Source organism: Genypterus blacodes, unplaced genomic scaffold, assembly GCF_046128005.1.
Source record: "Genypterus blacodes isolate CSIRO-AG114 ecotype Tasmania unplaced genomic scaffold, CSIRO-AGI_Gbla_v1 ptg000058l_1, whole genome shotgun sequence".
In the NCBI taxonomy this organism is placed as follows: Eukaryota; Metazoa; Chordata; class Actinopteri; order Ophidiiformes; family Ophidiidae; genus Genypterus; species Genypterus blacodes.
In genome coordinates, this window is record NW_027466870.1 from 5,132,556 (window position 1) to 5,145,000 (window position 12,445).

Here is a 12,445-nt window from a genome sequence, read left to right on the forward strand (position 1 = left end):
GGAATAACCTTCACTGAACTCAGAGGAAGAGAGAAACTCCCATCTGCTTTGGAACATTACGCAACCACGGGGCAAAAGCCCAGCTTGCAGAGTAGAAACCCTATGTGGCGCTGGTTTCTTTTCTTCTCGGCTCTTTTTTTGCAGTAATGCGATTGGGATGCTAATATAAAACAGGGACCCCAGAGGACCAGGATACATTGTCGGCGAGGGAGAACAAGAGGGAAGATCAGGCGCTGCTTTTTTGAGTCATGCGCTGGCCTGGGAGGCTGTGGGTGAACGATTACACCGACCCAGAGCCAATGCACGATCGCTTCTGTTTCTCTCGTTGCCAGCAGTAATGCGGGCAACTCAAGACACATTTGGACTGGGGAGTCCATTACACGGCACACAAAGGAAACCTAAGTAACTCCAAGAAAATCCTGTGTCAGTGGGAGCCATGGGACATCTGCGTTATGGATCAGTGGAACAGCTGACCTCTGTTGTATACATCAGCTCCGTTTCTCCGTAATAAAACATTACAGTTGCCGAGGTACGCACCAGCACCGCAGGCACGGCCGCGGCGTCTTTCCATTCCAGGGAGGATTCACCTAAACCCTTTGGAATATCAAGACACGCACTGTGATTGCACTAATGCTGATGTTCTCAAGCAGACGGGTGGGGAAAGACAAGTGTGTGCAGAGTCAAAGGGAGGGCCGATACACACCAGAACTACTACATGCATTAGACTGTCATTACTCATATATCTAACCAAGAATATAGGGAAACAGGAATAATTACACTTTTTGATGCTGCATTCAAGATCATATCAATTAAATGTTTTTTTATTTGTGTTTTATTCATTTATTTAATTTAAACCATTAGTTCCATGGATGTTATGCATAGTTCTGATCAATATTCACCTTGTTTCTATCCACAAATGTCATTTATCATGCTGGGAAATCATCCTTCATGCTGTGATCTGAAGTCGACTGACCTGCAGCTGTCTGTCCAACACTAATAGGCGATAACTTCATGTACAAGTATGAACAGATGTGTGTGTTTGTCTGTGTGGGATGCTCTGTAATCATCCCGTCACATCAACGCACTGAGTGGAGAGATAACAGCTTCATCTGTGAGTGACCGAGCTCTTCACCGTCTGCTCTCTCTCACATGTGGTCATGTAGCACGGTTTCACGGCGGGCCTTCGCATTATGGATCCATGTCAGTAAATGTGTGTGTGTGTGTGCGTACGTGCCTTTATGGAGATCCTTGTGATTGCCCAGCGAAACTTTCATCGCATAACATTGCGGCTCTGTTTTCCTCACCGCGACACTCCTAACAGTTTTCCCTCTGCGAGTGGAGCCAGAGCGTTTGTTTGACATTTGTCCATAACATCTGGCCACTGGGGTATTCCGCACTACAGCTTATTAACAAAGCTACAAGCGCACATGTGTTTCCCTTTACAACGCCGAGCAAAGGAACACATCACGCAGCCTGCCACCATCCAGCTCCCTCCACAACAATGAGCCCATTCTCCCTCTTATTTACTCTCTTCCAGTCACAGGGAAGAATGGGCTTTTGACCATGAACATGATGAAATGTGGTCAAACCTGATCTATTGTCCCCCCCCCCCCCCGGCCCCCCTCAACCCCAAAATTAAACCAACAAGATGGAACTGTGAATAATGCGCGTCAGAGCCGGACGGATTACATTCAATACGGTTTTGTAAAATTCAATGTTCCGACTGTACCGGATCCAGTAGGGCCGCGCTGGAAGACGACCAAACAATGGATGCACAGTAGCTCTACAGTGCAGGGATGGGATGGGGATGTTACACAGGCGTTTACACTCATTTGTGTTAAGGCAGCAAGGAACTAGATGCTAGGAAATGTGTGAATCCTGCAAAGATGAGTTCCATTTCAAATGAGTACTTTTCATGATCGTCCCTTCTCGTTCTCTGTCTCCTTCTCTCTTGGGACATCTTACCTTTCTACGCACCTGTTGTTCTTTGGCCGAGTGGATCTTGACGTGTTTGCGTAGGGAGCTGGGGTCTGTGTAGCGCTTGGTGCAGCCGGGGATCTGACACGCGTACGGTTTCTACGAGCAAGGACAACACACTTTCACTTTTACATTTTACACACACACACACTCAACCAGAACAAGGACAGGAAAATGCAAACGTCTACAAACAAAGGGAGAGGAAACGGGAAGTTAACGTGTGAAGTCATTGGAAAAATGATGTTGAAATAAAGGCAAAGTGAAAGTCCTACCTTTAAGCTGAGAAAGGCACAGAATGAAAGTGAGAGAAAGGATGAAAGAGAAGAAAAGACAACAGATCAATAACAATTTAACACTTATGTATCTTCCTTTAAGACATCACATCCTTTATTTCTATTTCATTTCTGCTCAGACTCCCTTTCCCACCTCCACCTCGCCCACCTTGTGTGTACATTCGTCAGCGTGTGTGTGTGTGTGTGTGTGTACAGAGGGAGGTGTAAGCACATTAATGTAATGTGTAGAATGACTTTTCCTCATCATTTCACATTCCTCTCTGTAAGTACAGCATGCGACTCGCTTATGGAGGGATTTTCCCCTCATGGACGTTCTTTTTTTTTGGAGCCTCAGGAATATAAGTTGCCCATTAGAGTGTAAGAGGATCTGTGTCCTTATTAGGCCGGCCTCCACACACACACACACACACACACACACACACACACACACACACACACACACACACACACACACACACACACACACACACACACACACACACACACACACATTGTTATTCCAAGGCCCTCACAGTGCCACTCATAATTGCGTTTGTTGAAAAAAAATAATCAAAAGAGCAAGGAAGTGCAGACGTAGGGCAGAAGAACATTTTCACAATTACAATAAAGATTATTCAAATGGATTTACTCTATGATGACAACTGAGCGAAATCTTTGTCAATTACACGTGATTGATGAAGGAAATGCAGCATGTAACGTTGCATAACGACACAAATCCACCTGAATTACAACGGTCATTTTGTTGAGTTTGCACAAATTACACAATCAGATCGTTACTTGACATAAAGTCTTCTCAGCATTCTCTCTAGGCTTAGCAGTAGTAGCAGTAGATTGACGTTGTACAATTACATACAAAGAAGGGATTTGATTGTAAGGTTGCCATATTCCGCCTAGTAACACAACTTCACTGTTTTTTGGTCGAATCTGAGCAAAACAAACTCCCGGACTCTCTGGTTGTGTTTGGTGATAAAGTGAGACGTCGGTCATGACGGCTGACTCAACCTTTACTTCACTTTCCACAGGTTGGAGGAACAGGCGACGCTCTGTCTCAACCAGAAGCTCCAGTCCAAGTCCGTTATGACCCAAAACCTGGGACTGGACCTAATGGAACTGATGGTTTAATGATCTGCGTCTTGTTACTGCCAGGGCAGAAAAAAAAAGACAGCAAACTAACGAGTAACACTGTCAAGATGTGGAAACGGGCGCTGGAGGCTTGGAAGGACGTCGGATTTTTATGTTGTAAAACCATCGGGAAAGGAGGTGTTATACATGTCCTGATGCATACACACACACACACACACACACACACACACACACACACACACACTCATACGTGCAGACATTAATTCTCAGCGATAAAATAAACAAATTACAAGTGCTCATTACAGCACAAGGCTGAACAAGTCTAGACATCATTTGTTTATTTGTGCTCTAATAATATTCTGGCCTCAAGAGAAAGAAACTAAACAAACATCATATTTCTCCCTAACTGCTAAATCCACCTTAAAACTGTTTGCAATCTGCTGAATTAAAGACGCATCCAAACCTGCCTAAGTATTTTTTTTTTAATCCAGCAAATTCAAAACCCTCACGGGAAGGTGAAGCTCTTTAATCTCTTGATCTTTAAATTGATGCATTGCTTTGGAATAAAATGGCAAAAATATCAAAATGGCCTCGGGATGAAATCATTTCTTAAAAATTCAATGCAATTCCCTGATTCTGGATCCACAGCAACTTTCTAAAGGATTATTCCCCGGTGATGCATGAGGTAATTAAGTCTTGATAATTATTCTGTTGATGAATTTTGAACTTAATCTAATCCCTGAATGGACCTGACACGACAAAGCCCCTAATCATATTCAGGTGGAGTATTTTGCAACACGGTCAGAGCTTTTACCTTTTACCACACAGGGGAAGAGCTGGCATGAGAGAGAGAGAGAGAGAGAGAGAGAGAGAGAGAGAGAGAGAGAGAGAGAGAGAGAGCAGACTGGATTGCTGACCGTGTCCAGGTGAGTGCGCTGATGCTTGGCGCGGTCGCTGGAGTTGCTGAAAGCTTTCTGGCAGCCGGGGTGCTGGCACAGGTACGGCTTCTCTCCTGTGTGGCTCCTCAGGTGGATCTTCAGGTTCTCCAGGCGGGAAAACGCTTTGTTGCAGCCCTCAAACTGCAGGAAAGAGAAGAAGAGAAAATGAGAAGAGGAGAAGAAGAGTCACGCACGCTCAGAAATGCAGACATGCCAAGATACGGTTACACACACACAATTGGGCTCAGTCAGGAATAAACAAATGCCCACAACCTTGCACACACACACACACCAGAGGATATCAATGAGGGCCATGCTGGTGAGCTCAGTGTGTGTTCTGTATACGTGTGTGGCGGTGACTCACAGAGGAATTGTCCCACTCTTTCCCTCAGTCCCTTGATCACTCTTACAGCTGGAGGAGTTCAACCTACACCCTCACGCTGGGCCATGGAAAAATGAGAGATGCTCAAGAGCAGGGGCGGCGTAATTGCCAGCGGCTCTTGAGTTACGCAGCCGCAGCTTTGTTGACGGCTGCTGCTTGCCTTTCACATGCGGCAGCGGCGTGCGCCTACGTTCGCCGTATCTAAATTGCATAGGAAACCGGAGTCTACTGTACGGGCGGCGTTTAATGGGTGGTAATGCATAGCTGGAGATAAGTGTTCTGCTGTGTGTATAGTGCATTAGACTGATAAGTGACAGTGACAGTAAGCAAGCTCGTCTCCGACCCGGCTCGGCCCATTTGATCCCAACCACTCAGCCAATGAACAACACAGATTTGTTAACACATGGGTTATTCATGAGGCGTCTCGCGTGTCCACTCTTCAGCAGAAAACATGGCTGATTTGTGGACAAGGCAGTCAAGACTGGGCTGTCAGGACCCCCCGCAGGGTTTAGTGTGTGCAAAGAGTCACAAAGTATAGGAGTGCACGATGGAGAGCACGGTTCTGAGTTACATAGGTCTGAACCAGGGACGTTTATGGAGACGACACTGCACCTCTGGGCCAAAAAGAGAGGAGACTCCAGACTGAGGACTCAGGATGCATGACTTGTAAAAAGAAGAGGTGAAGAAGACAGGTGGAGGGAGGAAGGTGGAGAAAAGAGGAGGTCATTCTGATTGGTCCAAATGTGATTCAACTACTGGTGAAGTTCCACATTTAAATGTCAGCGTCCGGTTCAAATCGCCATAGCAATTGGCTGATCAATAAGTACAAATTCAACTTCCTCCGCTGACTGTTGGGAGGCATTGTGGCGGCTGGCGTCCATTGTCCTCTGACCTTTACTGACGATAGGTCGGGTTACGGCCAAGGAGAGAGTGACACAATCCTCCTAATGGGCCTTCAGCTTCATCTGGGCTCAATGCTCATCGCTGGCCTCCTTCATTCACTCACACACACACACACACACACACACACACGCATGCATAGCGCCAGCCCTTCTATTCACCGTGGCTCCATTTAATATAGACGAAACCCAAGCCTGTCATGGTAGAGGCGTGTTGGGTGACAGGGCTGATTTGAGTCCGTACGTGCTGAGGGAGTTTGAATCTGCAACATAACGACTTCATACTGATGAGTTATGACTCTGTTTGTTCTCATTCTGAGTCTTAACCTCGGGAATCTGCAGGAAAGGCTGCATTAGTGGGAGAAAGCTACATTTGAGCAGCTTAGACAAAGAGAATAATGTCGTTCCTTAATCTTGTCTCAGGTAAATAGCTGTCGTTTAATCACTGGGAGCTGTCAGACGTTGTTAACCTGCAGCGGCCAAGACAAATGCGTATAAAAATGCCGATGTGCTCAGAGCCGACGTCAGGGCGCGCAAAGCTCACAAATCAGCAGCTGTGAGGCAGCAAGCTGGAATGTAGTAAAAGGAAAAGTGCCCTTCTTTCTCTCATCGCTCAGGACACATCGGTGTGTGTGCCTGCATTCACACACACACACACACACACACACAGACATAACAGAGGCAGAGAGAGAGGGGGAAACTTTAATGAAAACCCTGGAGCAGAGGCACATCCACACTGGCGTTCCCGTCTTGACAGACACGATCCACGCCGACTGCTGAAATATGGCGCCGGGCATTTGAGTTTGGAAAACAAACATGCCTATTATTGAAGTGCCAAATGTGTGTATTTGTGTATAAGGGAATAATCACTCTTTCATTGCTTTCCTTTCCGCAATACAAATTTGAGGCTGAATTATGGTTCAGGGGTCCGCGGAGGAAACTGTGCTAATCGTACGGAGCGTATTATTACTCGGGGAGCTCGCGGGGAGACGTGAGGTTTTTTCCTGCCTGCTGGGAAACTAATAGGCGATGCCACCTCCGGGCACGGACGTTACTCAGACGACCTGCAGGGAAACATTTGCCGCTGCAGGAACATGTTTGCATCCAGCCAATATGCTACTTAAAATACCTTCTCTCAGCTCAACCAATCATAAAATGAAACCAACTTCCCCTCATGTGCATATCTGTGGGCATTGCTGCTTATGGAAGAGTGTGAACCTGGCACTCATGCATGCAGCGTTACAAACTTGATTCCGATGATAAAAAGCGCCAAAAATGATGGACGGCTGTTAAAATGCCAAACGTCAATACATCCACTATATACGGCCCTAAAAGACGTATAAACAGTTTATAAAGTAATGAACACACATGGTGGGTAAAGTGGTATACACACTGAGCGGTGGTGACTGAGGCTTTTGACACCACACAGGAGAGATATTGCCTTTGATATTATCTAGGAAAACAGTTTAGACGGCGGTAATCACATTAATTGCTTTAAACATGTTTAGTTTTCCTCCGTCTGAGGCGAAACCGAGGCGGATCACCGCACGAGGGGAAAGAAGGCGCTGGTGGCGTCGGAGCGGTTTGAGCCGCGTTTGACACCATCGCACTGCGGCGTGTGTGTGTGTGTGTGGAGGTGAGGGGGGTCAGTAGCTCGGTAAACATTGGGGGTGACAGCGGGTCTTGACATGGCTGAAGGAGGCGTAAAGGGGGTTGAGAGGGTGGACGGGCAGCTGATCACAACAGACAGATTATGGGCCCGACGTGCGGGGCAGAGGAGGCGCGGCTCGCCTGAGGCCTTCATGGGAAATGACTCCTGACTGGCAGGGAAAAGGCCAAACAGTGTCGGGGGCTAAAAGACAGCAGTGTGCGGCTCTGCTCGCATGCGGCGCCTCATGAGCAACCTGCAGGAGCGGCAGATGATGGGAACAAACTGAACGTTATAGAGGGGTGTCGGGTGCAAATACGCCCGCTGACATCTGGGACAGGAATCAGATTAAAGGCCTTGATGAGGAGAGCGAGGAACAGAGGGGAATCAGAGGTGAGGCCAGCAGGAATATAAGGGAGAGGTTGAGCTTATCTAAGGTCACTATGGACCCAGGAGAAACTTCAGGACTGAAATTCAGTTATGCGTCTTTAACTTAACCGCCGTGGAAAAGCTTCCAGTTTAATCTCATCCATCACAAACCTGAATGATACAGTAACCTTTGCTCTCAACGGAAACCATGCTTCATCAACATATGAGGGATTCTAGCTGATCTGGCAACCCGCAGACAGGCGCTACACGTTATTGCTTCCTGCAGCTGTAAGCTTGCTTGTAAATCTATGTGTATTTATCAAATGTTAGATTTATTCAGATTTACATGAAATATGTGTTTTATCCTTAAAAATCATCTTTCAGTCCATTTATATAATCAAAGTCAGAAAATAATTAATTAATACATGATTAATAAACGCACTAAATAATAAAGTAAATTCATGATGGAATGAATAAAGACTGTGCAAACACAACTCTGCAGATTGTTGGCCCAACCAAACAAACGTCCCTCCCAATGCTGAACCCAAACATAAAGTTATAAAACATAAAGTTACGCTGCGTGTTTCTGAGTTATTTTATCAGGCAGTGTCCTTCTCTGCTCTGACCAACGAGGAAAACCACCAACACTTCAGGATCTGTTCAGAGGGAGGCAGTGGAGCGGAGCGGCCCGGCTGCGGATGGGAAGAACATGTGCCTTTAATCTGCCTGCTTCCAAATGCCCTGTGGCAACCACAGCAAAGAGCAGAAAAACGTAAATGGATGAAATTATATCCATATGATTCAAGCAGACAGCTAAGGAGAGGCAGGTTTCTCATGCGCTTCGTCAGGATACAAAATTAAACACAGCTTGGCTAAAACATTCACATTACATAGTTTACACATATCATTTCCACTGTGAAGCGAGACCCTTTTAGCAGCCAGCATCATCTGTTGTGAATAGGAGCCTAATTGGAATCAAAGATAGCGCTGGACTTGTCTCAGAGCAGGAGGGAGATGAATTAACACACACTTGCTTTGTTTTTCCTACAAATGTATTTTGTCCCATTCTGCCCTTGCGCCTCTCCGTATTTGCAGTCTGATTGTATAAAGGATGAGATTGGGGCTCATAGAGCTGGTGACTAACAGCCAACGAGTGTTGTCCAGATGCGAGTGAACATGCGAACACAGCAAGAGCTCAGCCAAGAAATTGGTGAGAGGAAGTAGTCATGTAAATGACTAAAGAAATTGTTCTTAACAGCCATTTTGCACTGATGCCTGAATCGTTTGGGGGGCCAGAATAAAAACTATACGGATGGCACAACAGGAAGCATTCCTATGACGGCTAAATGAGGCTCACATAATGAGCCCGACCAGCTGTTTCGCTCCTCAAAATGAGTGTTTGGTGGAGATTGAGGGGGAAGTGCAGTGATGGATCTGAACCCCTGTTGCTGCGGCGGAGGCCTGACGCAGTGCGAGGCTGCACAACACGGCGCGGCTTCATGGAAGCACTTAACCTGCTGTGATTCGGGGGCTTTCATTCAAATGTCTACCAGCTCTGCAGCCCTGCATCAAATTAGAGAGCTAAGATGTGATTTCCTCCTAAACTGGCCAGCCGGGGGTTTACCAGTGCACCGGGTTGAGGGGAAAAGGAAAGCAGGGTCACGTTCTCAAAAGAAGAACCAAAACAACACCGAAAAGGATGTAGAGAGTAATGAGACGCAGCGTTAGAACAGAACCAAACCTGCTTCCACACTCATTTACACAGCATGATACATTTTTCCTTCTGGGCAAGAGGCACGGGGTGTTGAGCAACACTTTCATTCAGAGGTACAACACAGCCCATTACACACACACACACACACACACACACACACACACACACACACACACACACACACACAGGCCAGCAGCACAGCTCCCTCTGACACACACAGCCTCCTCTATGATCATATCAGAAAAAGAAGAAGAAGAAGCAGTGCTCTTCATTTACATAAAGGAAGTAATAGGACAGTGAAAAAATACTCAATGACATCCAGTTAATAATTAAACAAAAAAAGTAATCAAGTATCAGCAGTACAATGTGGTCAAAAGTAAAATTGTCATTGTGAGGGATTTTTCTTTCTCTCACTTAGTTTGGAAAAATGTTGTTTTTTTTCAATTTTGGTGATTTAGGGATGAAATCAAAATTGAAGAATTAATTTAAAAAAATAGTAAAAATAACAATTGATTCTCAGAGGGAAGATATCAGCTGTCAAATTAAAGTGAAGTTTTATTCTGAAAGGTGCACAAAAAACAATCTTCAATTAATGAATATGGCAGCATAAGATACACAAAATGTAAAACGTGAAATAAAGTACTGCATTATTTCGCTTTTAATAGGGAAAAATTCAATTCAGACAAAACAGCACCTAAAAACTACAGTTTGCACATTTGATGTTCCAAAACTTCTGATCACATCATGTTGAACAGGTTTTGTTTGTTTTGCTGTGGGCAGATGTGTGTGTGTGTTACTGTTCTATATGGGCTGAATAAGCTGCAGATGCTCTGAGCTGTCAGTCAATGAAAGTCTGGTGACAGTGTGTTTATACACACGCACACACACAGCAATCCAAAGCGTTTATAAAAGCTAATTAGATGCATCACAAAGCTTCCAGTGCTGCGGCCATTAGTAACCATCAAGGCATTAATTATAAACCCATTCACGTAATATGAGCCCGCCATGAAAAAGACAGACTGGGGGTTACGCAATGAAAATCCTAAACATGATCTGTGTTCCGAGCCGGCGCCTGGACTGATGTTACTGGCAGTCAATACAGGATCCTGTTTGACGGGGCCTTGAGCTACGGCGTCCTCTGACACGGGGACTTCAATCTGTCCAGCACCTTTCACTCACACCTGCCTCGTCTCTCTCTCTCTCTCTCTCTCTCTCTCTCGCTCTCTCTCTCTCACTCTCTCTCTCTCTCTCTCCCTCACCCGTGCCAATTCGCTCCTTTTGCTCCAGCTCCAATAACAATATACCTCATTTATCTCCTTTACCGCTCTTTTGTGAGGCCATTATCTTAAAATAATCCAATGTGATGATTGGCCGGCGGGGAGACGCTTCATCTCCCTTCCTCCTTTACCACCATCATCACCATCAACGTCATCCTCATGTGTCACTATCTCCTTCAGGCACTTGTTTCATCAACATTTCGCACCATTTATCCTCTTAATGTCTTCCTCCGGCCTGCCTTGGCTTCCTCCTCGGCAGCTACTTTCCTTTTCTAGTGCGCTGAGCTATTTGGAGCTGCGTTTGGCTGCAGATGCTGGCACCTCCAATACACAGAGGAAAATAGATTAAGAAAGGGTCGAGCCCTAACTTGATGGAGCATCCGCTTACTGCATATTTATTCTGCTCCTACTTGTGTACTGTAAGATAATAGTATGCGACGTTTATTGCATTTCAGGGGTGTTGAAGTACTGATCCATTGAAAGCAGCGTTTGATGTAATGTATCTGATATCAAACTCTACTGTAAAAGGCTCTGTGTGGTGCCACTTGTCTATGTTTGGGCTCTTTCATGTGTACGATGAAAACAAACCATCAAACCACAGCGTTGACCCAAAAAGGCAAAGTGGCTCACCAGTAGTTGCTTTTAATGCCGGTGGCGATGAAGGGGGCGGACATTTTTGTTTCTAACTGTGATAATATTTCATGCTAGTAATGTACATAAGCGAAAAAGGGAAAAATTTCATGTGGCAAAATACAGCAATAGTCTAAATCTGTAACATTAGAAAAACAGGATGGCATGCACTCCAGTATTTTTCAATAACAATGTCGCCTGCTAGTTTTGCATTCCTGCGAGACAACCTGAAGTAATAACACTAAGTCATAAATACCAGAGCTGAAGTCACAGTGCTTCTGTGTTGTCGAATGATTTTCTATCGCAGAGACGTGTAAAGAAATAAGAGCCCCTCTTCCTTTTTGGCGAGCGGCTCCCTCGTCCACATAAGGGGAGAGTTGACACAGCTGTCTAAAGTCTCACGCGTACTATAGCGCGCGTCCAGCGACTCTATAACTCTGACGTGACAACAAATAAACATGGCAGAAGCCGAGCGGCCGGCCAAAGCAAACACAGCTGCGCCAGAAGCAGCATCGCGTTCAGACAGAAAACATGCCGGTAAAATTAAACAATGGGTCAAGATGGCATTGTGATCAACGCCAGCCCCAAGGACGCAGGCAAGCGGGGGAAGAGAGGGAAAGAGAGGGAAGAGAGAGAGAGAGAGAAAGAGAGAGAGAGAGAGAGAGGGCATTTATACAGGCCTCTGGAGGGGGACCAGACCACAAAGCCCTCTGGGTTAAGAAGCTGCCGCACGGAAAAATGCAGCGCAACTGAAATGCCACGGTGCCCCTGGACGTGTTGGCTCCTCGCCGTGCCAAGGCTGTGTTCTCTGTGGCTTTCAGGGTCCATTTTCCAGTTATGTGGACATGGCTGGTTGCGATATATCAAACTGCACCAAGACGTCGGACGTGTCAAGTCCAATCAAAGCCCGGGCGCTCACACGTCGCACATCAGCGCTCGTTTGCGTTTCAATAAATCAATTCACCGCATTTCCCCCTGTTCGCTCTCACTCGCCTGCTCTCTCCGTCAATGTGTGTGTGTGTGTCTGTTGTCCTATAGGAAAACACATTTACGAGTGCAAAAACACTCCCCATTCCTGTGCAATTACCACGGATCCAAGCAACCTGCCAACGGCCAAAAGCCCTGAGGTTCCAGTATTCGCTGGTATCCCTCAGTAAACGTTTTCATATTTACGGAATATTTTCCTTCAGATTTCTCATCAGACACATGTTTATGTTCGCCGTAATACGAGTTGC

General features: G+C 45.9%; 1 protein-coding gene across 1 annotated transcript in view; it reads right to left on the bottom strand.

The window, feature by feature from the left end:
- glis1b (GLIS family zinc finger 1b) overlaps nucleotides 1-12,445 on the bottom strand; it is a 60,100-nt gene that overhangs the window by 12,086 nt on the left and 35,569 nt on the right. The window contains exons 4-5 of the mRNA XM_076153125.1: nucleotides 4,271-4,432; nucleotides 1,966-2,076 (exon numbers count right to left, since the gene is read on the bottom strand). Coding sequence (XP_076009240.1) covers nucleotides 1,966-2,076; nucleotides 4,271-4,432 — 273 coding nt within the window. The remainder of the gene's footprint in view (nucleotides 1-1,965; nucleotides 2,077-4,270; nucleotides 4,433-12,445) is intronic.